At 51.2% G+C, this 27,125-nt stretch overlaps 1 protein-coding gene across 12 annotated transcripts in view; it reads left to right on the top strand.

Moving 5' to 3' along the window:
- LOC121680306 (probable E3 ubiquitin-protein ligase HERC1) overlaps window positions 1-27,125 on the top strand; it is a 58,269-nt gene that overhangs the window by 13,150 nt on the left and 17,994 nt on the right. For 2 of the 12 annotated variants that reach the window (XM_042059583.1, XM_042059584.1), the window contains exons 13-54: window positions 239-364; window positions 726-935; window positions 1,773-1,925; window positions 2,652-2,784; window positions 3,737-3,928; window positions 5,369-5,581; window positions 5,972-6,145; window positions 6,280-6,394; window positions 6,847-6,973; window positions 8,542-8,707; window positions 9,511-9,808; window positions 9,921-10,008; window positions 10,137-10,185; window positions 10,333-10,571; window positions 10,896-11,093; window positions 11,275-11,395; window positions 11,501-11,741; window positions 12,060-12,226; window positions 13,116-13,277; window positions 13,460-13,557; window positions 13,647-13,745; window positions 13,887-14,054; window positions 14,395-14,634; window positions 14,765-14,848; window positions 14,992-15,211; window positions 15,530-15,836; window positions 16,288-17,129; window positions 17,338-17,539; window positions 18,700-18,857; window positions 19,530-19,613; window positions 21,581-21,788; window positions 21,926-22,053; window positions 22,162-22,370; window positions 23,029-23,297; window positions 23,381-23,460; window positions 23,594-23,791; window positions 23,958-24,132; window positions 24,276-24,510; window positions 25,129-25,342; window positions 25,531-25,790; window positions 26,610-26,737; window positions 26,974-27,098. In XM_042059583.1, coding sequence (XP_041915517.1) covers window positions 239-364; window positions 726-935; window positions 1,773-1,925; window positions 2,652-2,784; window positions 3,737-3,928; window positions 5,369-5,581; window positions 5,972-6,145; window positions 6,280-6,394; window positions 6,847-6,973; window positions 8,542-8,707; window positions 9,511-9,808; window positions 9,921-10,008; window positions 10,137-10,185; window positions 10,333-10,571; window positions 10,896-11,093; window positions 11,275-11,395; window positions 11,501-11,741; window positions 12,060-12,226; window positions 13,116-13,277; window positions 13,460-13,557; window positions 13,647-13,745; window positions 13,887-14,054; window positions 14,395-14,634; window positions 14,765-14,848; window positions 14,992-15,211; window positions 15,530-15,836; window positions 16,288-17,129; window positions 17,338-17,539; window positions 18,700-18,857; window positions 19,530-19,613; window positions 21,581-21,788; window positions 21,926-22,053; window positions 22,162-22,370; window positions 23,029-23,297; window positions 23,381-23,460; window positions 23,594-23,791; window positions 23,958-24,132; window positions 24,276-24,510; window positions 25,129-25,342; window positions 25,531-25,790; window positions 26,610-26,737; window positions 26,974-27,098 — 7,903 coding nt within the window. Of the gene's footprint in view, window positions 1-238; window positions 365-725; window positions 936-1,772; window positions 1,926-2,651; window positions 2,785-3,736; window positions 3,929-5,368; window positions 5,582-5,971; window positions 6,146-6,279; window positions 6,395-6,846; window positions 6,974-8,541; window positions 8,708-9,510; window positions 9,809-9,920; window positions 10,009-10,136; window positions 10,186-10,332; window positions 10,572-10,895; window positions 11,094-11,274; window positions 11,396-11,500; window positions 11,742-12,059; window positions 12,227-13,115; window positions 13,278-13,459; window positions 13,558-13,646; window positions 13,746-13,886; window positions 14,055-14,394; window positions 14,635-14,764; window positions 14,849-14,991; window positions 15,212-15,529; window positions 15,837-16,287; window positions 17,130-17,337; window positions 17,540-17,762; window positions 17,816-18,699; window positions 18,858-19,529; window positions 19,614-21,580; window positions 21,789-21,925; window positions 22,054-22,161; window positions 22,371-23,028; window positions 23,298-23,380; window positions 23,461-23,593; window positions 23,792-23,957; window positions 24,133-24,275; window positions 24,511-25,128; window positions 25,343-25,530; window positions 25,791-26,609; window positions 26,738-26,973; window positions 27,099-27,125 lie in introns of all 12 variants that reach the window. The other 10 variants (XM_042059590.1, XM_042059594.1, XM_042059592.1 and 7 more) reach the window with 9 other exon arrangements.

A 27,125-nucleotide genomic window follows, 5' to 3' on the forward strand; every position in this document is an offset into this window, starting at 1 on the left:
GTGCACCGGGGACCAAAGGCGTGTGAGGTGTGACCACTAGAGATCTGTCTGAGTGATCCGTCTGAGGATGAAGCACGGAGGCCGAGAGAGACGCCATGGTAGAGTGCCCTCTGTGGCGGTGAATCAGATGAAGTGGGTTAGATTTGCATTAGGAATAGGCAAGGGTCCATCTTGTCTCCTCAGGCTGGTCCGAGTGTGATGTGAGTGAGCTCATCTTCTCTCTGTGTTCCGCCTGCAGGCAGTGATGAACACACTCTCCATCGGAGCATCTCTACTGCTGCCGCCCCTCAGGGAGAGAACTGAACTCCTACACTCACTCCTACCTCAGGGCCCAGAGAGCTGGGAGAGCCTCTCTAAAGGCCAGGTACACACACACACACACACACACACACACACACACACACACACACACACACACACACACACACACACACACACTAAACACCAAACTATTGATAGAAGCTAAACACACCTACACAGTCTCTCTCTTGCCAACCTTTTCTCCCAAACACTCATATTTGTACGCACCCTTACATGCAGACTGTACTTCATTCCATTCTCAGGACTGATAGCTGGGAGCTTGGTTTCCTGACCCCTCTCTGACACACACAAGAAGGCAGGCAGGCACGTCGGCTCGTATTGATCGTGCTCGCTTCAGCCTTTCATGGTGTAACGGTGCGGTCTCGGTCTCCTAAAGGCGCTTTGCTTTTCTATGGTCCCTGCAGCGTCTGCAGCTGGACATGGTGCTGAACAGCCTGCAGGAGCAGTCCCACGTGGCCTCCCTCCTGGGCTACAGCTCTCCCGGGGAGCTGAACGCTGGCCTGCCCCCGCCCCACTCCCCTGACCAGCTCCCGCCCAGTGCCAACTCTCCAGACCAGCTGCACCTGGCGGAGGTCTTGCTCAAGACCCTGCTGCTCAGCATCGGATTCTACACGGTGAGGGAGCGACAGAGACCGAGAGAGAGCCTGGTTGTGTATGTGTATGTGTGTGTGTGAGAGAGAATCTGTTTTCTGAGTTCCACTGTTCATATTCACATCGACTGAATAGAATGTCTATGTAACTGATTTTCAGTTATGTTGTAATACTGACGCCCTCCCCCCATTCCCATCATTTTTTTCAAGGCCTAAAAATGTGTGCAGTTGCAGGAAGGCAGGCATTACATTTGATCTGAAGCTGAATGTTTTATTTTACATGGCTATGCCAATACAATGGCCATTACCACAATTACTAGCACATCTAGTCTGCTCTAGGCCTGCAGGCCTTACCCTCAAACTGCATTCAGCACCGTTTCTCCAACAATTAGGCTGCACTGAAAGAAAAAGTGCTGTTGGCCATGTCACACATGCTTGCTAAGGACGATTTGGTTATTTGGGCTTCATAATGAAGTACCTTAAGACTTTGTCATCCTTGTTGAGAAAAATATGTTGCTGACTAAGGTAGGACCATAGAATTAGAAGCCTACAATGGATGTGTTCCTGTTCTGCCTGAGACTGTTGTGCACAGTAGTAAGAGCACTAATGCCTCTGGAGCCCAGTCTGGGCGTCAACTCTCCGTCCTCTCTGTGTTCCATCCAGCTCTCTGTAATGGGCTGGCTGGCGTGCAGGGCAGGGCAGTGCAGGGGAGGGGAGGGGAGGGGAGGAGAAGTGGGGCATTGTCTCTCATTAAGGCCACTGTGATGTGATGTATAGCTGGGTGTGCTCATTAGTGGGCGCTGCTGAAGAGCTCAGTGGTTTGAGGCTGTGCGTGTGCTGTTTGCGTGTGCCGTCCCCCAGGAGCGTGCCTTTGGGGAGCTGGAGAAGAACAGCGACAAGCAGCGGGCCAGCCAGGCCAAGAGGCAGACGGAGCCGCCGTCACACTTCCACCACCTCCTGTCTGCGCTGCACAAACACCTGCTGGCCCACTGCTTCATCTACACCAACACAGAGGTACGCTGGCTCTCTCTCCTTTCTTTCTTTCTTTCTTTCTCTCTCTCTTTCTCTCTCTCTTTCTCTCTCTCTCTCTCTCTCTCTCTCTCTCTCTCTCTCTCTCTCTCTCTCTCTCTCTCTCTGTTGCTCTCTCTCTCTGTTGCTCTCTCTCTCTGCAGGCTGAACTGCATTTGTTACTGTGGCGTCTCCACCTACACAGAGGCTTCCATCTCTATCTCAACTTTATTAAAGTTCTTTGCACTAGACACTAGTGCACAGAGCAGCGTTTTAACATCCCCACAGACACTGCATTCTCTATGCATACTTTACATGTACAGCATAGAGACGAATGTGACATGTGGCCACCACTTCTCACCTCACCACCAACTGGTACATTTTATCAACTGGTTGTAGAACCAGTTCTGTTCCGGTTTAGACTGAAGCATATGTCCTACAGGCTGTAAGGCAGGGCTGTATGGTACTGCATATACAGTATGTAGCACATGTTACAAACAAATCGGTCTGTGCTATAGATGATTTACCAGCTTAGCGCTAGTGACATTTCAAATGAGTTTTCTAGAGTATAGTTGAGGTGTCTGTAACCACCGATGCTAGAGATTTTGTGGATTGTGCTACAAAACTATCAACCTCTGCAGCCCAGTGCAAAAACGAGGTGAGCGTACGGCCGTGCTGTAAGGCCCTCAGTATGGCTTAGGTGAGACCTGTGCTGCTCTCATCTCCCCTCAGGACGACAGCAGTGTGACGCTGCTCCACAAGCACTTGTGTCTCCTGCTACCTTACGCCGCCGAGACCTTCAGAAGATCCACCATCCTGCTGGAGGAGAGCTCACTGGATAAGCACGTCATCCAGAAACTGCACAGTAGGTTCCCTGCTTTAGCAACGTCTGCTGCCTTGCTATTAGCATTGCTCAGTGTGAGGCTCAGAGTTATTCATCTATAGCTGGGTTTCCATTCAACTTCTTAATGCACATTTGGAGTATTGGAATAGGAAATCCTGACTGAAAACACTTGTAATTTGCATAACATCTTCTAAAGTGAATACAAATCTAATTCAGTAGAAGGAGTGGATAAACTCTCCATGTGCATAAGGTATAATACCACTTAAGTGGGTAGACACGACTTAAAGCTGCAGTTGGCAAGATTTTTTTGATCATATTCACTGAAACCGACACTATGCTCCGACAGAACAACATAAATTAGCCGGTTTTAGAAAAAAAACTCGCATTTCTACCTCCGTGTAGAGCCTGTTATTTGTTTTGCAAAAATCCACAGCTCCCGGTTCTTCTGGTCCAATCAGAGCAGGGCTGTGTGAGATCTTACTGTTAATCACAGTCTGGTGCAGTCTGGTGCGCACTGACGAGCACAAACTCGATGAGAGGGTGCTTGGTGGTAGTGGGGGAGGGGCATGAGAGTTGTAAACATTCAACATTTTGGCTAAATCCCCTCAATCTGTCAGACTTGCCAACTTCAGCTTTAATTAGCATAAATTCACATTTTTTGTAGTTTTCTTGCATGTTTCCGTCAATGTTGCCCTGCCAACCTTACATTTTGATCCCTCAGCTATTCCCAACTCCTCTCTTGATTAGGAGAGCGTTCATTTTAATGATCAAGACACAGCAGGTGGAAACACACTCAGATGAACATTTTCTAATTTTTCTTGAATGGGAACCGAGCTTATTGTTACCTCACATTTGACAACCTTTTAATCTTAACCTTTTCATCAACTGTCATTTTGACATCTCCTCCCTCTTCTCTTCCTTCACCCTTTTCTTCTCCTCCTCCTCTCTCTCCCTCCCTCTCTCTCTTTCCTAGCGGTGCTGTGTGGCTCGGTGGCGGGGAGCCTGCTGTGCCAGGTGATGTACTCTCTGCTGCTGCTGCCGCTGGGGGTGGTGCGCCCGCTGCTGCCTCACCTGCTCTCTTTGCTGGAGCACCTCAACGAGCTCAACTGCTTCCTGCCCGCCACAGGCCTGCTCGAGGACCTGGAGCTGGAGGGATCCTCTCCTGGTGAGGGAGTGCACAGAGTCACACGCACACACACACGCACACGCACACGCACACGCACATACATACATATGCACACGCACAACCAAGAAAAGTACAGGAAACAGGCACATACCCTCTGAGCTTAGAAAATAATAATAATAAAAAAAAAAAACCATAAAGCTCCAGAAGGGATTAAAATGCCAATCGAAAATCTTGTCATATCTATTTCTATATCTATCTATTTAAAGAGTATTAGATGATAATTTAAACCAAATCTTATTTTAAGAAGAAAATATATCAAAACTACTGCTATTGTCGTCATCATACTCTTGCTATAGCAGCAGTTGGTCGGCACAAAAGTGCTAGTAACACCTCAAAAGTAACTAGCATCCAAAGGTAACTATTGTAAAATTGACTACTTACAAGACAAAAAGTTGAACAAGTCAAAAGAAACATTTTGAGTGAGGGAAAGATCGGTTCAATGCAGTGATGTTGTCAGGAATGTCATCCTCAAAACAGTGGTTCATAAGAACAGAGAGGAGCTACAGATTTGCAGATGGCGGAAACGACTCCATTGACCAGGATGACCGCCAGCTCATTCGAACGTCACTAAAAGATCTTAGGATGATGTCAAGTGACCTACAAACAGAATGGCAAACGGCCGCTGGGGCGAAGTGCACAGCGAGGACGGGTCGTAACAGGCTCCTAGGGGCATGGTGGAAGTCGTTCAAAGCTAGAAAAGCTGTGCCAAAATGCAAGAAAGCTGATCAGGGTTATTTCGCCCAATATTGATTTCTGAACTCCTCCTCAGTTAAAACATTAGTATTGTGTTGTTTAAAGATGAATATGATCTTAGTTTCTTCAAGGTATGTAAACATGGCATCTTTTTGTTATTTTGACAAGTTAGGGTTTTTAAAATATGGAATTTGAAACAATTGTTAAGAGTTAAGTTATTTATTCTCAAGCATATAATTTATTAATTTTGCAGTGCTGTTCTTTTTCCAAATGCTGCACCATTTTCCTGACAGCTTCTGTAAAGTAGTGTAGGAAAAGGTTAATAACAGACTCAGAAAACGTCAGTAGTTTGGCCTGTTAGAGATTGCTCAATGTTTTATGTAGGGGAAAACAAGTTCACTGGGTTTAGAAAAGGTGATTTTTTTTTTTTCATTTAGAATGTAGGTGAATTTGGTATCAGACCGGTTGCAAGTTAAGACAGGGTATTGACTGACTAATTTGAACAGAATTCTCAGTAAAACCAGTAAAACAGGGCCCAGTCGTGCCTGTATCTTATAAACGTTTTCAGCCTCTGACTGGATTGTGTGTCTCCATTTTATGAGTGTCTGTTTTCTCCCAGACTAAACTTCGTAGCTATTTTTGTTGGGAAAGCAATAAAAAATGAGTCCTGTTTAGATGACTCACAACGCTGAAGCAACACACTCATGAGCGCTTTCCTGGTTTCAGAGGTGACCGAGGGGGCGGGATCAGCCACAGGGGCCGAGCCAGAGGATTGGATGTGGCTGCTGGACCTGGAGAGGACCGTGGCACTGGCCATTGGTCGGTGTCTGGGGGGCATGCTGCAGGGGCCGCCCCCTTCCATCCAGGAGAAGACAGCGGAGTTCTGGCTGTGCAACCCACTGCTGAGGAACGGTCTGGAGATGGACTTTGAGCAGCTAGGTAGAATTGGCCCACAGCTAACTCCGCAAGCCCATCCCCACTGTCCGGGTAGCCCTCAGTTTACAATCTGTCTCAAAGTCTGCCCCGCATGCCATACTGCATGCACTAGTCAGATAAAGGATAATATCAATATATATTATGCTAAATATATATATACATATTAAGCTAAAATATAGTGTATTTTCCACATTTAACAATGCAGTACTTTGAAATTGATTGATATGGTTTGTAATCCTGCTGAGTTTAGTGGTTTGAAAAGCAACACTATATAAAAAAGCGTCAGCCAAATGTAATGTAATGTAATGTAATATAAAGCCCATGTTGTCAGCATCATGCTTTTTGCATGGTCGTTTCTGGACTGTGTGCTGACTTTTGCGGTTTGGTGCTCAGACTTTGCCACCGGCTGGCTGACGGAGGCCATCCTGCTGGGCTGCCCCGACGCCAGGCTGGCAGACCTGGGCCTGAGCGAGGAGGGCACCATGCTGGTGGACCTGGCGCTGGGCTCCGGGCGGGAGCCGGCCAGCGGCCTCTGGAGGAAGATGAAGGAGTACGCCATCAGCCGAGGTGAGGAAGACCAACGACCCACCTGCTCAGGTGTACACAGCTGTAGGGGAGGTGCCATCTGGTGTGCCTGGGGGGCCTCGGGGGGGGGGGGGTGAACTGGCTTAACCACCTATCTGTTTGCTTCCCTGTTGCAGACTGGGATAACGGCGGCCCTCCAGGTGACTCCCTGCTGGAGACGGCCTGCCGGTGCAGTCTGGCTGTTCTGCTCAAACACACTGGCCTGCAGGACGAGGCCTACTGGCAGGACAAGTGAGTGGCCACCATTCCAAATGATTTACTCCGCCGCCCACACACACCTCTTTGTTACACTCTCATTCATTCAGTCACTTGCCAAGACACACACACACACACACACACACACACACACACACACACACACACACACACACACACACACACACACACACACACAGATTGACGATTCCCTTGAAACAGTAATGCCTTGCATGTGTGATGGAAGACTTGCTCATAATGAGTCATTTGGGAGCTTTAGTGCCTACTGAATATTGAGATGGGATTTATGGAGCAGAATAAACAGCCCCCAGTCTGTGTGCCAGTGCATAAGTGTCCCTGTGTGTTTGTGTTTGTGTTTGTGTTTGTGTGTGTGTGTGTGTGTGTGTGTGTAAAGCTGGGAAATAGCAACAGAAGGAGCTCCAGTTGTATCGCCCGGCCATAAATGTCTCCTCTATCCTGTGTGTTAGGTATGAGCCATGTGAGATGCTTATTGAGATCTACGAGATGGTGTACAAGATCCGCAACACACTGCTGTCACTCAAAGAGAGCATAGCGAACACGGGCAACCCACCAGCCACAGTTTCCAACAAACAGGTGAGTGAGGAAGGGCCGGTGTCCAGAACACCCAGTCAACTGAGCTCTCAGTAGGAACAGGAGTAGACTATGGACACTATGCTGTACTATGATTAACTTCAGGTGAAGGGATTTACTAATAGTCACCAAAAAGAATGAACATCAGCATATTAATGCATATACAAGGATACAAGGAAGTTTATTGTCACATGCATATAGTTACTGGAAGTAAGAAATGCAGTGAAATTATGTCTGGTGTCAGCCTATTTGTGCATTTATTGGGGGGGGGTAAAAAGTGCAGTAGAAGAGGGGTTTAGTAGATTAAGTGGCAAGGGCTGCATAAAAAAGGTGGGGGAGGATTGGGATTGGGCGGGGGGCACCAACAAGGAGCACCCTAGAGCAACAGGGGCAAGGAAAAACTCCCTTACCAAGGAAGAAACCTTGGGCAGATCCACGGCTCAAGGGGCTAACCCAACTTCCAGGGGTCTTGGTGTGTGTGTTGGGGGGGTGACAGGGGAGATGGGATAGTGTGCTGTGTATGTGGGGAGAGGGCAGTGTGCAATATGTGTGTTGGAGAAGCTTCCTCATGAGACAATGTGCTGTGTATGTAGGGGAGAGGGGGGGGGGCAGTGTACTGCAAGTATGGTGAAGGGACTTACTATTGCAAGCAGAGTACTGTATGTATGATGTATGTGAGTGATGACAGTGAAGATGTGTGTGTGTGTGTGTGTGGGCGGGAGGGGAGTGGAGCAGTGACTGTGTGTGTGTGTGTGTAGCGTGTGTGTGGGTAGGTGGGGGCAGTGTGCTGTAAGTATGTAGAGGATGTGTGTTGGAGAAGATCCTGAAGACAATGTGCTGTGTATGTAGGGAGGGGGGGGGCAGTGTGCAGCACTGGGTAAGAGGAGGCTTACTGTAGCAAGCAGTGTGCTGTATGTATGTATGTATGTATGTATGTATGTATGTATGTATGTGAGGTGATGACAGTGATGATGTAAGTGTGTGTGTTTTTTGTGTGTGTGTTGGGGACGGGGGTGGGGTGGGGGGGAAAGGCTAGGCAATCAAGGACATGGGTAGATAGATGGAGGAGAAATCAAAAATAATAAATAAAAAGTTCTATGGAGATGTGCAAAAGTTGGAGAAAGTCAGATGTGTGTGTGTGTTTTGACGTGTGATGAAATAAGAAAATAAATAAAAGGTCTGTAGCATAGGGAGAGGGATGTAAAAGTGCTAAAAGTCATGTAGGTGTGTGTGTGTGTGGGGGGGGGGGGGGGTCATGAGTGCTGAGGAGTGAATGAGTGCAAAGTCAGTATAGTGTGAGTTCGGAGGGCCTGGGGATAAAAACTTCTCCTCTCAGTCTCTCAGTTCTGGCTTTGTGACTACATAGGCATCTTCTTGATTTCAGCGGTAAGAATAATCCATTGTTAGGATGAGAAGAGTCCTACACAAGATGCGCGCACACACACACACACACACACACACACACACACACACACTGTAGACTCAGCTTTCATCCCAAGTTTATACTCCAGAACATTGCAGTGGAGATGAGCTATATTCCAACCCTCGTGCTCTGCTGTGCCTCCCTCCAGAGCTCGCTGAGCTCCCAGAGCCCCAGCGAGGACTGTCAGGAGCCGGGCCCGTCTGGTGAGCAGAGCCGGCGAGAGGCCGGGGCCCAGGGCCCCTCGTCCGAGCACAACCAGGACCAGGAGCTGCCCGAGGAGGAGACGCCCAGCATCAGCAGTATGTACCTGCCGGGTAAACACACACCTGTTCCTCTGCCCCGCCTCAGAGCAGGCCACGGCATGCAGGCATGGACATGAGACCACCGCTGTCTCTGCATTGGCTGTGCATGGACCTGCAAGAACACACATACGCTCACACTCACACTCACACTCACACACTCTCACACTCTCACACTCTCACACTCAAACACACACTCACACTCACACACACACACACACACACTCTCACACACACTCTCTCTCACTCACACACACACACACACACACACACACACACACACACACACACACACACACACACACACAGACTTTTGCAGTGTTTGTTTTGCACCCTTCCACACTCCATCCCTGCCTCAGTTATGGCTGCATGTGCATGGAAGAACATGCATGCACACACAGAAACAAATACACAGAAACACACACACACAAACACACACACACACAAAAACTCATACACTCACACACACACTCACACACACACACACACACACTCTCACACACACACACACACACACTCTCACACACACAAACACACACACACACACACACACACAGACTTTTGCAGTGTTTGTTTTGCACCCTTCCACACTCCATCCCTGCCTCAGTTATGGCTGCATGTGCATGGAAGAACATGCATGCACACACAGAAACACATACACGCACACACACAGAAACACGTACACGCGCACACAGAAACACACACACACACACACACACACACTAGACAGTTTATTTTCCACTCCTCCTCACTGCATCCCTATCAGCTGTGCTGTGTACAAGGCCGCTGTGCATCATCTCTCCTCTTGACCCTTGCAGAGGTGCTGCAGTGTTTCTTGGCCACAAGGGAGGCCATGCAGCTGCAGCAGAACGAGACGGTGTACGAGTCGTCCGGCACCAGCACGCTGCCCAGCAGCACTGAGAGCCCCGGCACGCCCGAGCGCGAGCCGCCGCCCAGGCAGTGGGAGCGCGGCCGCCCCCCCGACCACGCCCTGTCCTTCCCAGCCGCCTGCCACCTGCTGGTGTCCCGCTGCGTCTTCCTGCTGCTGGGGGTCCGCGCCGCGTGGCAGGAGCCCACCGAGGCCGCCGACTTCCAGGCCGAGAGTGACCAATCGCGGTACGTGAGCCTGTGAATGAGTGAACATGATTGTACAGGATTGTACTTGTGGCTGTGTGCTCATTTCTCTCTATTCTCTTGAGTACTGACTGCGTTCCCCCCTCTCTTGCAGTAGGTCTCCTTCATCTATGGAGTCCCAACCCTTCCTCAGCCCAATGTCAGAGTTCAGGTTCTCCTCGGAGTCCAAGAGACAAGGAGAGGTGTGTTCTCAGAGTGGCTAATGTTAATGTTCAAAAGAGGAGCTACTGCATCTGTTGTATAACAGTAGCTATATAGTCTTTAAAGTCCCATGCTAATTGCTAATGCCTCTTTTTATTACCTGTTGTAGACCGCAGATCAATCAAAAGTGTCCACAAGGTCCTTTAAGAACAAAATGGGTAAGTGCATTATGTAAAGGCCACGTTATGTTATGTAGGGTGATATGGAGTTGTGGTGATTTGTTTTTCCTGGAGTAGCTGTGTGTAGTGTGGTCAGTTGTGTGACTGTGCCCTCTGTGCCCCGCTGTGCCGCCCCCTGTGTTGCAGGGCTGCCCCTGTGCTCTCTGGGCATCATGAAAGACGCGTGGGAGCGCCTGCGGCAGTGCATCAGCCCCAGCGCCACGCTGTGCCCGGCCGGCCCGGGCTCGCCCATCCTGGGCCAAGTCTTCCACTTCCTGTGCGGCAGCCTGCTGCGCACCTCCGCCCTGGTGGAGCGCGACGCCGGCCTGCAGGCCGACCCCAAGGCCATCACCCTGGCCATGGCCCAGCAGCAGCAGAGGGCAGAGGTGAGGCCCACGGACCCTCCGCAAGAGGGCAGGTCTAGAGGTCCCAGTTGACCTGCGCTGATACATTTGACCAGTAAACATAAGTCCAAGTCCACTTTATTGTCAATCAAACCATGCAACAGTACATTACACAGCAGGCTGAAATTGTGTTTCTCCCATACTCCAATGTGCAGTATTAAAAAGATTTGACACACACTAGCATAACTAAACATAGGACACCACTAGACAAGTGCAAATAGATAAGACATGCATATATAGAGTCTGTGCATGATGAAAGCCCTGGGATGTCGTTTCTGACTGCTGCTGTGGTGACGGTGTTGTTAGGTGCGGCTGGAGGCCTTGTGCCAGATCTCCACATTCCTGCACGAGATGGAGGATAAGAGCAGTGGCTCCACAGCGCCCCCACGCTTCCCTGGCCTCCTGCAGTCAGTGCAACTGCAGTTCCTGTCGGGCTGCTTCGGTCTGGGCACCCCCACCTCAGGCAGCCTGTCCAGCCCCCCAGAGAAGCTGCAGCACTACACTGTAAGAGCCCTGTGTACAGCCAAGAGAACACACTAATATGAGTGGACTAGAACTAGCACTTCCTTCACTCTCATTCTCCTATATTGAATGTTGATCTATTTTGAATGTATGACATGCGTTTGATATATACGTGTGTGTGTGTGTGTGTGTGTTTGTGTGTGTGTGTTTTTTGCGTGTGCAGTCTGGGACACAGTCAGCTCAGATGAGCACTCAGAGGGAGCTGCAGTCTGCTGCTCACACACTCTACCAGCAGCTGGTGCGCGTCCTTCGCCAGAAGGTGGCGCTAGAGAAAGAGCAGACAGGTGAGCAATGCAGTGTGTTTACTCTGGCAGCGTTGTGCAAGAGTCGTTGTGCAATAGCCTCCTAGCTCCATGTGACTGATGGTGTTGGTGTGTGGTGTTCCTCAGGAGCCTACCAGCACCTCCTGCTGGCCACGGTGTTTGCGCTCAACTTCCACTACCAGCCAGTGGACCTGGTGGTGATGATCCGCAGCGGCCTGCTGGAGATCCTCTCCTGCCTGACCGACAGCACCTGCGTGCTCATGAACCAGCGCTGGCTGGCCGCCTCCGTCTCTGGACACATGCTGCTGAGCGGAGCGGTCAAGCTGGCCAGTGCCCGTCTGCTGCAGATACTTGCCATCGCCGCCAGGTGAGGGGCACAGGCCCAGCCGTGTAGAGGGCAGACATGGGGGCAGAACTAAATGAGGATGAGTGCATGTGATGTTCATTTCCTCACCACTAGAGGACAGTAGAGGATCTATGGGGCTGTGTTTCTAATAGATACCATTATGTTACCAGGATGTTTTATGGGCCCCATGGGATGATGACAACTTTATGTTGATTGATCATGTTGCTATCGCATCTTCTCTCTGTCTGTGTGTGTCTGTGTGTGTCTGTGTGTGCCTGTGTGTGTCTGTGTGCCTGTGTGTTTATGTTTGTGTTTGTTTGTGTGCGCATGTGGATCCAGCTCTTATGAGGAAGCCCTGCCTCTGGAGGTGTCCCAGGCTCTGATGGACGTGATGTGCGACCAGCTGCAGGGGCTCCTGCTCAGCGTCCGGCAGCAGGAGGCGCTAGAGAGCAGCATGGTGGAGCAGCCTGAGTCCCACGGCAGCAGCGCCAAGCACAGGCTAGAGAGTAAGTCAGCAACTCCAACCACACCACTAGCCTACGGTGGACACCTCCTTCAGACGTCTGTTCTGATGCTGCTGGAGACAGCTGTGCCTCTCGGCATAGAGTGGCCAGCTGGATTCCCTTCTCCACTTGCCTCGGGTCAGAAGTGTCCATTAGGAAGATGCTGAACCCCAAATAGCTCCCGAGGAGCAGGTTTGGCCTCAGGCACTAGGACATCAGGCATTTTAAGTGAGGCTCTTTTAGTGTTTGGTTTGTGGAGGGAAGAGCCTTCTAAATGTTATCCACTTATCACACAATAGAGGGGCTGCTGTGCTCTTTACTGGGACTGAAGTTGAGTTACACTTTTAGCTGATGTAGGAGTTCTGTGATTGCAAGTGTGGACTTATCTCATTTTATTTATTCACAAAGACACCACTCATTGATTAACTTTTCTGTAAATGTGCCAGTGTTGAGGCCTATTCACACCAAGAACGATAACGATAACTATAACCATAACGATAAAAGCGTTCACACTGAACAACGATAAACAAAGTCTCTCCTTGTGTTAATGAATGTGACGATGATGTGATTCAATGGGTTCTGATTGGCTATTAGCTTTTTATCATTCTGAAAATCGCTCTGAAAGTGATCCCCAACTATATCGTTCTTCATGTCGTTATCGTTATAGTTTATGTGTGAACGTCATCATTCATATTAACGAGAACGATATTTATTTATAGCTATCGTTATCGTTATCGTTCTTGGTGTGAATGGGCCTTTAGCCAGCTGATTCATTTTCAACTGAAGTCCTTTTTAATTTAGCTTCCCTCATGTCTGTGTGTTTCTGATTGTGTTAACATGGTTGTTTATGCTGATGACGTGTGTGTGTGTGTGTGTGTGTGTGTGTGTGCAGAGGTGGAGGCGGTGCGGAGCAGCAGAGTAGTGGAGTCCCAGCTCGCTGACTTCCTGGTCTTCCTGAGACGCATCCTGTCACTACGAGTCACCAAAAGAGTCTCCACCTTCATCAAGTGGATTGACCCGCTTATGACAATCATTTCTTACAAGTGCACTGCAGGTAACATTAAAAGAACGCCTGTTGATCACTTCAATGCCATACTTCCTCGTGGCCTAAATAGCAGTCATTCATAACCCAGCTCTGTTGAGGAAGCTGTTGGCAGGCCTGTGAATGAAAAGCACCTGATGCATGTGATGAATGGCAAAGCTCTGTTTCAGGTGTGGCGTGTGATGTGTTTTCAGGGACTCCATGTTTCCGGAACCTGCGAACCAAGCTGCTGGCCTTCCACATTCTGGAGGCGTTGTTACCCGCCTGCTCTGAGCCAGTTCATGTCAAACAGGTGAACATTTGCATGGTCTTGTAAAGTTTCCAAGGATATTTTCATTATGAAGTGTGCAGAAATCACAAAGATCTCCTATCCCCTTTTAGATTGTCGACCAACTCTTTGGACTTTTGTCCACGTTCATGTGGGAAGAGCCTCTGGCGGTACGGAAGAATCTGGAAGCTCTCCCTGAGGGCTGCAAAAGGGTAAGTAACATTCCTTATACCATCACCTCTCACATCTGAACTCAAGCGTTAGCTGAAGAGTGAACACTGGCTGTGTGTGTGTGTGTGTGTGTGTGTGTGTGTGTGTGTGCGTGTGTGTGTGTGTGTGTGTTTCTCCTGTAGGAGAGCATGAGTGAGGACGAGTGCATTCCGATTGGAGACTTCTCGTTTGACCCGCACAAGTTGACGTGCTGCTCGCTGGAGAGCGGGAACGTGCTGGCCCACGGAGCCGGAGGGAAAGGCTACGGCCTGGCCACCACCGCCATCACGTCCGGCTGCTTCATCTGGAAGGTACGGCACACGTGGGCAGGTCCTGCTGGACAGCATCTGAGCTGCTCCACTCCTGTGCTCTCGGCTGTAACGGTGGGGTGAGATGTCTCAGTGTTATGTGCCTGAGGGACTCCTAAATGTCAGTGGGTCAGCTGAAGTTGTGTAAGGCATCTGGGGATTAGCCAGCTGTATGTAACCAGCCTGTCTCAACACGGTGTTTATCCGTCATGATGTCTTCAGTCCAAAAGCACAAAAAAAGAGCCGAAGTATTTTCTTCCTAGAACTCTGTATTTGTCTCATCTGAAGTGCACGTGTAGCACTGTGTGATATCTGTGGTGTCCCTGTGTGTGCTCCTCTGCAGTTCTACATCACCAAAGAGAACAAGGGCAATGAGGGCACCTGCATCGGCGTGTCGCGCTGGCCCATCCGTGACTACAACCACCGCACCACCACGGACATGTGGCTGTACCGCGCCTACAGCGGCAGCCTGTACCACGGCGGGGAACTGGGCCGTGCCCTGCCCTCCTTCACCCAGGGGGACACCATCACCTGCATTCTGGACATGGAGGCCCGCACCATCTCCTTTGCCAAGAACAACAAGGTCACTTCATTTACTCCACCTAAAACCTCTGGGGTTGTGTTCATTGACCATCACTCCTCACTGGGCTATTGCTTCACTTATTACTTCAGTGTTGCTGTGGTCTTTAATGTCCATCCTGTTTGCCATGCAGGAGCCCAAGCTGGCGTTTGAAGGAGTGGATGCTACCGAGCTGTACCCCTGTGTCCTCTTCTACAGCAGCAACCCTGGGGAGAAGGTCGGCCATTTGAACCTTCCTAATGTCTATAGTAAATGGTCCTTGTGTTTATAGATGCTGACCATGCCCATGTGAATATGTCAGGGCCTTGACAGCCGTGTTGCTTTCAATGTTATTGACCTTCCTGTCCTCCACTCCCAAAGGTGGCGCTGTGCGACCTGCAGATGCGGGGCATGCCCAGTGACCTGCTGGCTGGAGAGCCGCTGTGCAGCCCCAGGGCCACAGTGCTGCTGGAGGCCACCGTCCAGCTCCTGAGACGCCTGCACCAGGTCGAGGGCTGGACCAGCCACATCAACCAACACATGCAGGCCCGTCTGGAGCTCATCGCCCCGCTGCTCAGAGATGGAGGCGCCCACAGACAGGGTCAGTCCCACTCCCCACACAGCTTAGCATTATCTGATATATACCCAGTGATCATGAAAGTGGGGAATCAGTGGGTATAGACCTGTATCTGTCAGAAGCACTCTAAATGGCTGGTCAACGCTGTCTAGTGGTGTAGCCCTTCATACGGTGAAATCGCAACCATTTTCTGTTTTTTTATTTATTTATTTTTTATCTTGAAGGGCATGTGCTGCATGGGAAGGGTGTTATGCTAATTTGTCCAAATCTAGTTGTGAAACGATGCTGTGGGTTGTTTAGATTAGATTAATGACCTCTGACTGTGTCTCATGTCCTGCCCAGGCCACAGCCCCAAAGGTCCAGAGGAGGGTGCCGATCAAGAGCGCAGCGGGCCAGAGAGCGGAGGCTCCACGGGCCGCGTTATGGAGCTGGTCACAGGCCCTGCGGGGCTCTCGGAGGCCCAGCTGAATGCCCTGTGCACAGAGGTGTGGCCCGTGCTAGCCCTGATCGGCGGGGTGGACAGTGGGCTGCGGGCAGGAGGGGTGTGCCTCCACAAACCCAGCGGGCGCAGGGCCACACTGCTGGGGGTGCTCAAGGAGGGCAGCCCACTGGCCAAGCTCCAATGGGAGGAGGCTGACCTCACTGTCAGGTACCAGACACACACACACACACACACACACACACACACACACACACACACACACAAACACACACATTTTTACCAGATTGGAAGATTATTATTATTTCAAATGACCCTTTGTTTTAAATGCAAAATTGACTGTAGCAATGTGTTATGACTTTCTTTCTTAGCTCAATCTCTGAATCATAATTTCCATTACTGCAATCCTTTGTCTTCTTTGCAAGCTAGACGTGAAGCCTCATTTCCTTTTCTGTATGTCTGCCGTCCCCTTACTCCTGTTAATTTCTGTCTTGTCCATTTGTTTCACTTTTCTCATTCATCCTTTTCTTCTTTGTTCTTGTCTTCTTTTCTCCCACTTCCTTTAAAACTCATCCATCCTTTCCTTTCATCCCTTCCTTCCATCATTATCTCTATCTCCATGTTTGCGCCTCTCTCTCTCTCTGATGGCACTAACCAAAAGCTCCCTGAATTCTTGGTCACCCAGCGACACACCGCTCTCGTCCCTGGAGCCGTGCGACGTGCCCCAGCTGGACATCTCGCTGCTCCGCGGCCTGCGTCCGGCCGTGCTGCTGGACCTGCTCCTGCTCACCGGCCTGCTGGAGGAGCCCGAGGGGCCCGGGGCCCTGCGGAGGGGCCGCGCCGAACCGGACCCCACCACCACCACCACCGCCGCAGCCACACAGCGCAGTGAGCTGGAGCGCCGGCTGGACGAGGACATTGCCCGGGTCATGCAGGACGAGGACACCCAGCAGACCCCGGCCGCATCCGCCGCCGTGCCCAGGGAAGGAGAGGAGCCGGCCGGGGAGGAGGGAGCCAGACAGCCGGAGGAGCCTCCGGAGCAGAAGGCCTCTCCGAAAACCCCCAGGACTCCAGGAGCGGAGCCCGAGGCCTTCGCCCCTCTGCCCACCCCGACTCACCCGTCGCCTCGGCCCGACCTCTTCGCCCTGGAGCTCCGCGCCGTGCGCCTCTCCTACCTCCTCCTGGGCGCCCTCAAGTCGCTCGCGGTCATCCTGGGCAGCGGCCGGCTGGCCGACCTCCTCCTGGTGCAGCGGCCGGACGCGTCGTCCTCGTCGGGGCCCTCGTCCGTAGCCGAGGGCGCCCAGAGCCCCCCTCCTGCAGAGGACGGGCCTGAGCTCCGCTCCGTCCTGCAGTTTGTGGTGCGGAGCATGGTGAAGTGGGCCGTGCGACCCTGCCCCATCAAACACCCCGTGGCCCTGGCCGACCTGGAGAGGGCGCAGGTGATGATCTACAAGGGCGTCCTCAACAGGCTGCACCTGGATGGCAGCGGCAAAGACCACAGAGGTATGAAGCGGGGGGGGGGGGGTTGAAGGCCCGGGGCAGAGGGGAGGGTTGAATGTCTTACTGCGTTTGTTGCTGTACCTGTTTTCTATGGCAGTGGTGCGTAATTGGTGGTCACATTCCTCTCTGTACTATGCTTGCATCCTTACACTGGGCTAGTGTGCTGAAGCTGTTGTGCCCTTTGTGGGTGCTCTTTGTTCCTGCTGTGTAGATCTGGGGCCGCACTCGGCCTCGCAGCCCGTCTCCAAGTCCTCCAGCTCGGTGTCGCTCTACAGCAACGGCTCCGACGGCACCGCCGCCTTCGGCCAGTCGGCCTCCTCCTCCACCAACGACCTGGCCAACTCTCTGCTGACCGCATTGCAGGCGGACGGCCTAGAGAACTTTAACCCTTTCCTGCCCATCAACTTGCTGCAGTGAGTGCCATTTATAGCATGTCTGTGCCATACTTGGTGTTAGGTTTAGGTATGGGGCCTACGGGTCATCGTCTAGTTAGCACTTTTATAAAATCAGTAGTTAGTCATCCACAGTGTAACCCAATCAGTGGAGGCCAGATCACTGCATCCACTCACACACTCACACACACACACTCGTTCATGTGCACACGTTTCTCACGTCCCCGGGATGTTCTCGCTCCAGATCCGCATCAGTAGGTGAAACTACCGACACTCAAAGCGAGAGTCCGAGGGCAGGTGAGTCCGTTAGGTGTGTGTGTGTTTGTTTGAGTGTGTGTGTGTAAGTGTGTGTGTGTGTGTGTAAACTAACGCGGCAGCTTGGGCTGTTTTGACCTGCCTGCCTGGCCTAACCGCTGGCATCTGGACGTGGCATCAGGGAAAAGGCCAGACCTGACTTGCAGATGCACCACCCCACACCTGACACATGATCACCTGACCACAGGCTCCAGTCTCTCCTCCCTCTCCTCTCCTCTCTCCTCTCTCTGCACCCCCTACATCATGCGTTCCCCAACATAGAGTTGATGCATGGTGTAGCCACTCATGTCAATGCTTGTGACAACATGACTTGTGTCCTTTTTGTAAGCCTGAACTGATTGTTTGTAATCTAGTCCTAGCTCATGACAAGCGTTTTCGAGTAGTGGATGAAGCAGTAACATGCACATGAGGCATTAGAGGTCCACCGTGCCATCTTACACTGTAGGTTTATTGTGTAACAGTAGAACACTAAAGGTTGCGTTTCTATTTTCCTAATGATGCCAGCCAAGGTTAGGTATTGCCTACTGTCACTTTTTTTCTCTATCTGCGCTCTCTCTCTCTCTCTCTCACACACACACACACACACACACACACACACACACACACACACACACACACACCCTCTTTTTCTCTCTCTCTCTCTCTCTCTCTCACACACCCCCCCCCTCTCTCTCTCTCTCACACACCCCCCCCCTCTCTCTCTCTCACACACACCCTCTCTCTCACACACACACACACACACACACACACACACACACACACACACACATACCCTCTCTCTTTCTTTCTTTTTCTCTCTCTCTCTCACTCTCTCACTGGTGAGCACTAGCCTAGCATTGTGTGTATGTGTGTGCGGCTTATTGCAGGCGGATGGTGCTAGCGCGCTTCCCCACGCTGGCAGGGCTGGTCCATAACCCCACGCTGCCCCCAGGCCTCAGCCTGGCCAGCTCCGCTTCCTGTGAGGGCTTCACTGAGCAGCAGACCAGCTTCCTGGAGCCCTGCGGACAGACCCGCACCCCCATGGGTAAGAGTCACCAGGGAGAAAAGAGGGAGGGAGGAGAGAGGGAATAAAGGGAGAGCAGGGGAGAGATAAAAGGCTCCTAATGAGCTGTACAGGAGAAGGGTCAGGCCTATAAGGGATGTGGCTGCTTCAGCATGGCAATGAAGGCTGACTCTGGTGTGGATCTCACAGGCCTTGTGGTTGGCTGTCTTGGTGGAAGTGTTTTTCTTTTCTATTGCAGTGATGTGTCTGTCTTGTGTGTGGGGCTTTATTTGGAGTGTGATGGCTTTGGTTGCATGAGACTGCAGTTAGCACTTGCTCTCACACATCTCTTTTTTTACGGCACCATGAAATTCACAGCCAACGGCAAACCCTTTCTGTTGTCCTGTTTAATTTGCTTTTATTTTATTTCACCTGTGCTCTTTGCACCGTGTTTTACAAGACCATCACAGTGTTCTAGAGGAGAAATTGTTCTTTAATGAATTTGTAGTTGAATAATGTACTGCTATTTGTTGTAAAGTAGCATCATCAGTTGTATCACATAGCGATAGTTCTCTTTCCCATATAGAATTACCGCCTTGTTCTTCATCAGATCACAATATCCTTTTGTAAATCTTTTTTTTTTTCAATCTGTTGTTGTTTACTTGTTTCTGTTCTGGTAACGATTTATCTGTCTGTTCTCCCTTGCCACTCCAGAGCGTCCTCAAATGTTTGTCCCCGTTCGCTTGCTAGAAATGGGCTTCTCCATGAGGCATATCTACAAGGCCATGGAGGCGGCAGGTACTCCAGCCAGTCACAGCTCCTGACCAGTCTCCCCAGATAGTGTCCAGCTCCCTCTAGTGTCCCTGCCCTCCCCTCCCCATCTCTAGCAGTGCATGTCTAACTGTTCCACAGCTGCTGCTTCTCCTTAGAGAAATTTAAAATGTGCATCGACGTCTTTAAAATATGCATCGACGTCTTTAAAATATGCATCGACGTCTCGTAACCAAACAGTGGAGGAACAGCCTTGAGTCGCCTAGTCAGTTCTCATGACGCCATAGTTGTGTGTGGTCCAGAGCCAGTGAGCGAGGTGGAGTGCTGTGGTGTGTGTCGATAGAGACGCAGACGCACACCGCTCAGTCTGGGCCACCTTCACGCCACCCATCTGCTCTGCCTGGCGCCCATCACCGCTTGTGCTCCATCACCCCAACGCCACCCCACGCCACACCACGCCACGCCAACCCCACGCCTCCCCTCCTCCCACTCCTCACCGCTCCTCATCCCAGCTCTCTGTCCCCCCCACACATGTGGGCATCATCTGTGCCAGTAGGCGGGTTTCTGTTGGGGTGGGTGGCGCCAGGGGCAATGCGGGGGGGGGGGGGCACACTAATCTTCCCATGCTCATGTGACCTTCACAACCTCTTACCATCTAATCAGGTTCCCTAAGCAATGCACATTTCAGTTTCCTTTCATACCTGTCTGAGTCCATCAGATAGTGCACAGTGTCCGTTAGTATCAACAGAGAATGTTGTATCAACAGAGAACTTCCGGTTTCTGAGCTGGTTGCAGTTCCTTCTCTGGTTCCACGTTCCAGGCCGCTCGCCGGCAAGTGCAGAATGAATGGTGGTCTGTGGAGCTGTACCTCCATAAATCCACTTTTCTCCGGATATCATTTTTTGTTTAGTAATTTGAATGTTTCATTCGAAAGCGGAGGCAAAGGAAATACACACTGTTGAGTATTATATTTTTTGAAGTCACTTAATTGTTCTAAAAAGCCTTCAAACGTTTCAGTGACGTCATTCATTAACAAGTACTCGTACATTCAACTTCAGACATATAATCCATAATGAACTTGCATAAACTACAATAGAATCTGCGATTCTTCAACGACAATCGTGTGAAAGAGACAAATTTAGCCGTCTAGCTCCATAGACCTAGCCTAGAAATCTAGACGCACCCTAGCGGCAGCAAATTAAATTTGCTGCCAGGGCTAGTCTAGCAACTCTCCGTTGGCTTGTGAGCTCAAAAAATTAAACTTCTATCAGGCCAATCAAATCGTGTAGAGTCGTTAGGCGGGCTTGACATAATGATTGATGGCAGAGTTGCAACGGTTTGGCTTGAATTCCCTGCTACTTGAAAATAAAGAAGATGGATGTTGCTGTTGGTTGGTTTTAAGTTGGCAAAAGTTTGAAGTAGCCAACTAGCTCCACTGGTGGGAAAACGCATGGGACTCATAGCGCTGTCCTATTGCGTGCAGAGGGAATTTGAAAGACAACCGATTATCCCGCCCCTCGGACTGAGCACTGCGAACGGTGAGTGCCCAGACCCTACATTTTATTGTGGGTCTGGCTCGTCAGGCTACCATAGACCCCCATTCATTTTGCACTCATCAGCGAACGCCACCAGTGGAATTCTGGTGGAACTGCAACCAAATTCGGTACAATGGGGTTTAATAGGGAGTGAACAGGCTCTCCGTAGACGGGCTCTGGTATCAAGGTGTACAAGTGCAAGGGGTTTTCAGTCAGAAGTTTATACATGGCCTGGATAGTTCTGATTTGACTATGCAAAGGGTTTAGATAGTTCAACATACTGAAGTGGTGTTGGAAACTCAAATGTGTGCTGCTTGGGGTTTTCAGGAGCAGTGAGGAGATTCCCTGCATTAAGTGAGAGACTTTAACATCCCCAAACTGCTAACTGGCACTGTTTAGAAGCCTCACTGTGGACGAGTGTGTGGGTGACCCTTGACCCTTCTTTGGTGTGTCCGGCAGGCGTGACGGGGGAAGTTGACTCGCGCACCATCGAGGTCCTGGCCAGCTGGATGCTGGAGCACCCTCTGGCCGACGAGCCCCAGCCTGGAGAGGGCACGTCTGCAGCGGGCGCGGTGGACACGCCGTCCCCGGATGGACCGGAGACGGTGCAGTGCCCCGAGAGTCCAGCCCCGCTCAACCTGCAGGAGAACAGGGAGCCCAGCGAGAGGTGCGCTGCCATGCCTTTGCATTTCCTCTCCATCAACTACTCTTTATCTTAATCCAGATGATTACAAACCTAAAACTCTCTATACACCATTTTGTGTGTGTGTGTGTGTGTGTGTGTGTGTGTGTGTGTGTGTGTAGTCTGTTGGCTGGCCTTGACCTGGTGGAGAGGGAAAACTTCTTGGATGTGCACCTGACCCGGAACAGGCCACCACCTGCCCGTCGCCAGAGGTCCAGTCTGGGCCAGAGAACGTCCTTCAGGAGAGCAGGTAGGCATTCAGACATGAGGACATTCATGTGGTGTCCTGCAATGCAAAAGGTTTCTTTGTAGCAATATTAGCTGTGCACCTCATGAATTCTGTCTGCCTGTCCGTCAGATTCTCCGTCGCCCAATCCGCTGCCGGCGCTCTACAGGCAGGATGTGGGCGTGGCCGAGTGGCCAGAGCGGGCGGAGACACATCCGTTCGCGGCTGAGGAGGAGTCGGAGCTGGGCTACATGGACGACTCCTACCAGGAGGAGCCCTTCGAAGAGCTGCTCAGTCCAGAGTTCATCAGCTCTGAGAGGGACACCCTGTGGATGGTGGAGGTACTGCAGCTGCCATGTGCCCCCTAAACATTACAACACAGAACGGTTCTAATGCATGCTTGACATACCGTAATTTCTATTTCTATAAACTATTAGCCGCGGATTATACATTGATTTCGCAAAATTTCTTCAGCTATGAGGTTAATACACGGGGGCAGTTAATATGGTATTGATATGGTTTTGTTTCTTTTAACTTGCATAAAACACTGCCCTGCGGCTTATACACAATGCGGCTAATACACAGGAAGTTACTGTACTCCCCCTGTCGTGGAGGGGAAATAACAGGGAGGCTACCCCGGACACGTAACTGAAGCGTTCCGTTCACAGAGCGTCTGCTGCAACAATTAGCTTCCATTGTAATCAATGGAGCTGGCTACACCAGTTGTGATTGTGGTGCGTACGTTTAAAAAAATTAGACCAGTCTTCCAAATCTATTTTGACGTAAGGCGAACGGAGTACATCAGTTACGGACGCGGTGTAGCCTCCCTGTAAAAAGCCACATTTAGTCATTTCAACATTTAGTAATGACCCTTTGGTATGTTTGCATTTTTGGTGTTGATGAGGCAGGATGAACAGTTAATGGCTATTTTAAATAAGCATAGGGTGAAAAACTGACGTGTGTGTGTGTGTGTGTGTGTGTGTGTGTGTGTGGTCGCAGGGAGGAGAAGAGCACCCGGAGCCTCATGAGATGGTGGAGTGTGAGCTGTGCAGCACTCTAACCCTGCAGTTCAACAACCACATGAAGCGTCACCACCCAGGCTGCGGACAAAGCGCCGGCCGCTGCGGTTACCGCAGCAACGGCGCCTACGTGGACGGCTGGTTCGGGGGCGAGTGCGGCTCGGGCAGCCCTTACTACCTGCTCTGCAGCACCTGTCGAGAGAAGTACCTGGCCGCCAACCTGGGCGATCTCAACTCCAAACAGGACAGGTGAGCAGCCGCGTGCCGTAAGATCTAGAACCATCTCATCTGTGCGCTATAAGGAAGAATACTGTAGAATAACTTAACTGTAGAGTGCTGTGTTTCTTCATCGTCTCTCTCAGGAAGGGGCTGGCGTCGGATTTGATCGGCCGATTGGATAGTACGTCAGATGGTATGTACAACTACTTCTGTGACCTTCCATAGGCTGTTGTAGCAATGTCCCTTTCCTCATGAGAGAGCTGTGTGTGTGTGTGTGTGTGTGTGTGTGTGTGTGTGTGTGTGTGTGTGTGTGTGCGCGCACACAGATGAGTGGGAGCTGGGCAACCAGGAGGCAGCCGACGCTGACCGGCTGACCGGCCAGGAGGACTTTGGGCTGCTGTTGAGGCCACTGGGCCTGAGTGAGAAGAAGCTGGTGCCGGACCCCATCCCCTTCACGGAGGCCGACCCGCTGGGGGCCATCACCAGCAGCTCCCTCAGCGGAGAGTCGGCCCTGCTCCACAGAGGTACGGCCGCTGACCTGAGGTGGACTGGTCACTCACAAAAGCTTATGTGTAGAGTGACTTTCTCTCGTGTAGAGAAAGGTGTTCGTTAGCCAGGTGTGAAGATGAGGGTGTGCACTGTACTGTCATGCTGTAAGGTTGTGTGTGTGCGTGTGTGCGTGTTTGTCAGGGGCGGTGAGCAGTGAGCAGAAGGGCTCCGCGGCTCCTCTGAGCCTGGGCGAACAGGCGGCCTCGCTGCGGGATGCCCAGGAGAGGCTGCAGGCCCTCAGGAGGGTCACCTCCACCGCCCAGATCCTGCTGGCCTACAGCATGGTCATGAGGACCCTGTCCCAGAGCACCGCTAGGTCAGAGAGCTTCACTTCTACCTCACCCGTACTGCTTAGGGTCACTGTTTCTCTCTGGACGAGGGCCCTTTGTGTGCGGTCACTCTGTCCTCTCTCTGGCCCGCTCCTGGCTCACTTGCGTTGTTCTGCTCTCCCTCCTGCAGTCAGTCCTGCGGCCTGGAGGCTCTGGGATTGGCCGACATCCGCATCCTGGTGCGGCTCATGTGTCTGGCGGCGGCAGGGCGCGTCCACATGGGGGCGGAGCCTCAGGGCCTCGGACGGGGCCCCGTGTCTGACCGCTCGGGCTCGGCCTTCCTGTCCTTCCTCAGCTCGGCCATCGGCAGCCTGGTGTCCCACAGCGCCGTGGCCTACAGAGAGCTGGTGGACATCTGCACTCAGGTACCCCCACCCCCACCCCAGCTCCACTACTGTTCATCCACCCTGCTATCTCCCCCATCTCTCCTCCATCTACCTCTACATCCATCTCTTTCCTTTCTGCTCTGCACACATGTGCTCCTACAGTCTCTTCCTCTTAATCTGCCTATTCCATAGGACTCGGTGAACTTTGAACCCAGACCTCCTATCCCTCACAGTGTTTCCCACATAATTAAATTATATTTGTGGTGGTAGGTTTGCGGAAATAACTTGATGCAACAGTTTTTTTACAAATTAGCGCAGCAGGGTTATGATGCTAACCAGATTTAAGCACAATTTAGTACAACCTGGAAAATCATTGTCTGGTGGTCAATGTTGATATTGTGGTGAACCGCCACAAATAAGTCGATTTATGGGAAACACTGCCTCAATATCTGTGTGCACTACATCTTATCTGTGTGGGATGGGGACTGTGAGAGTGGTAGTATAATGTCATGCTGAAGTTGTTACTTATCAAACTCCTGTTCTCTCTCTCTCTATCTCCCTCTCTCTCTCTCTCTCTCTCTATCTTTATCTCTCTCTCTCCCTCCCTCTCTTTATCTTTATCCCTCTTTCTCTTTCCCCCTTCTCTCACGCACACAGGATCTGATGGCAGCTGCCACCGGTATGAACATCAGTGCCATCAGTGACCCTCAGCAGCGGGCACGCCTCACCCTCTCTTTGAAGGGCAGCCCCCGCGAGCCCAAAGAGCTCACACCGCCCACCTTCCTGGTCACCCAGAGCCTGGTGTCCCTGCTGACGGAGAAGGGCATCCGCTACAGATACACCGCGGAGCGCAGCGACTCGGACGCTAAAGGTGCCCACTACTTTACACAAACACAATCCACACACACACACACACACACACACACACACACATGCATGCACACTTGCGTGAAAACACACACATGCTGCTCTAAACTGCTCTTGTGAAAACAGTGTGAAGAGGTCCGTCATGGTGGCCCATGTAGACTGACCTGTGCTGTGCTGTGCTTCTCTCTGTAGATGTGACGAGCCCTGCTGCAGCGGTGTCTCCAGCTCAGGTGGGGGTGCGCGTGGGTCCGCTGGAGTTGGCCAACGCTCTGGCCGCCTGCGCCCTCTCAGCCCGGCTGACCAGCAAGCACCGGCAGTGGGCCGCGCAGCAGCTGGTCCAGGCCCTGGCCGCCTCCGAGAGGGACAACCCCATCCGCCCGCAGACCTACAGCGACATGGCAGGAGACCTGCGCAAGTGTCCACTCCGCAAGCTGGAGGGCCATCAGAATAGGGTCAGGAAACACACACACACACACACACACATACACACACAGTGTTTCCCACAGAATTGAATTCTATTTGTGGTGGTACTGTAGGTTTGCAGTAGAGATGCACGGTTCGCGGTTACAGCTGCGGACTCCACGGTTAAACCGCGGATCGGGTGGATGACATGAAGAAATATAATAATTTAATTAAATTCGGGCGGGTGGCGGTTGAACCAATCAAATGAAAAAAATATAGCCTACAGCAACTTGAATGCAACAGTTTTTAGCAAATTAGCACAGCATGGTTATGATGCTAACCAGCTTTAAGCACAATTTAGTACAGCCTGGAAAATCATTGTGTGATGGTCAATGTTGATATTGTGGTGGGCCGCCACAAATAAGTCAATGTATGGGAAACACTGCACACACACACACACAAACACACACAAACACACACACAAAACTGCTGATGAATAGAGGGTTTCTATTCCCTAAAGCACACACTGCTTCTATGTCAGTCCGACTCCACTGAATCTCTGTTGGCAGGGTAAATGTAATTAGTCATGCAGCCTAAATGAGCTGATTAAATGGAGTGTTCATGTGATGAGACCTGACATGTCAGTTCATAGCGCTCACATGGAACGCATGAGCCACATTAGTAAGCATGTGTAAAGCTGCCTGGTGGCTAAATGCAGTTCAAACAGGGTCAGGGGGTGGCCAACGCATGGCTGGAGCAGTGACCGATGATGACCGTAGTAAGATGTTCATTTGAATGATTTTTTAATGAGTCCTAACTGGAATATACCAGAAATAAATGTCTCATTTGAAATGTGTCATCTTTGTTAGGTGACCAGCTGTAGTTGGAGTAATGCTCAGAGCCTTCTAGCCACCAGTGGTCAGGACGGGACGGCACGTGTCTGGGATGTGACACAGAATTCGGCTGAACTGCAGTACACTCACACCTGCGCCCTTAGGTAAGACGTCACACTCACACAAATATTTATGTGGACCCTACTTCACCCTAGTGTATATTATGTGGTATTTGTAATCCATTTCAGTGGAAGTAAAGGAATGCTGTGTGTGTGTGTGCGTGTGTGTGTGTGTGTGTGCGTGTGTGTGTGTGTGCGTGTGTGCGTGTGTGTGTGCGTGTGTGTGTGCGTGTGTGTGTGTATACTTGTGCGTATTCTTGTGCGTGTGTGTGTTTACCCAGTGAGGACACGCACAGCTCCGACTCCTCTCTGGGAGCCCACCTGCTCTCTCCGGTGTTCTGGAGTCCAGGGGGGACGTTGTTGGCTGCCTTCCAGAGCAAACAGATCAGCATATGGAGTGTCAACGGTCGGTCTCCCTACGCGCCGCGCTCAC

The sequence above is a fragment of the Alosa sapidissima genome, chromosome 13, assembly GCF_018492685.1.
Source record: "Alosa sapidissima isolate fAloSap1 chromosome 13, fAloSap1.pri, whole genome shotgun sequence".
Classification (NCBI taxonomy): domain Eukaryota; kingdom Metazoa; phylum Chordata; class Actinopteri; order Clupeiformes; family Clupeidae; genus Alosa; species Alosa sapidissima.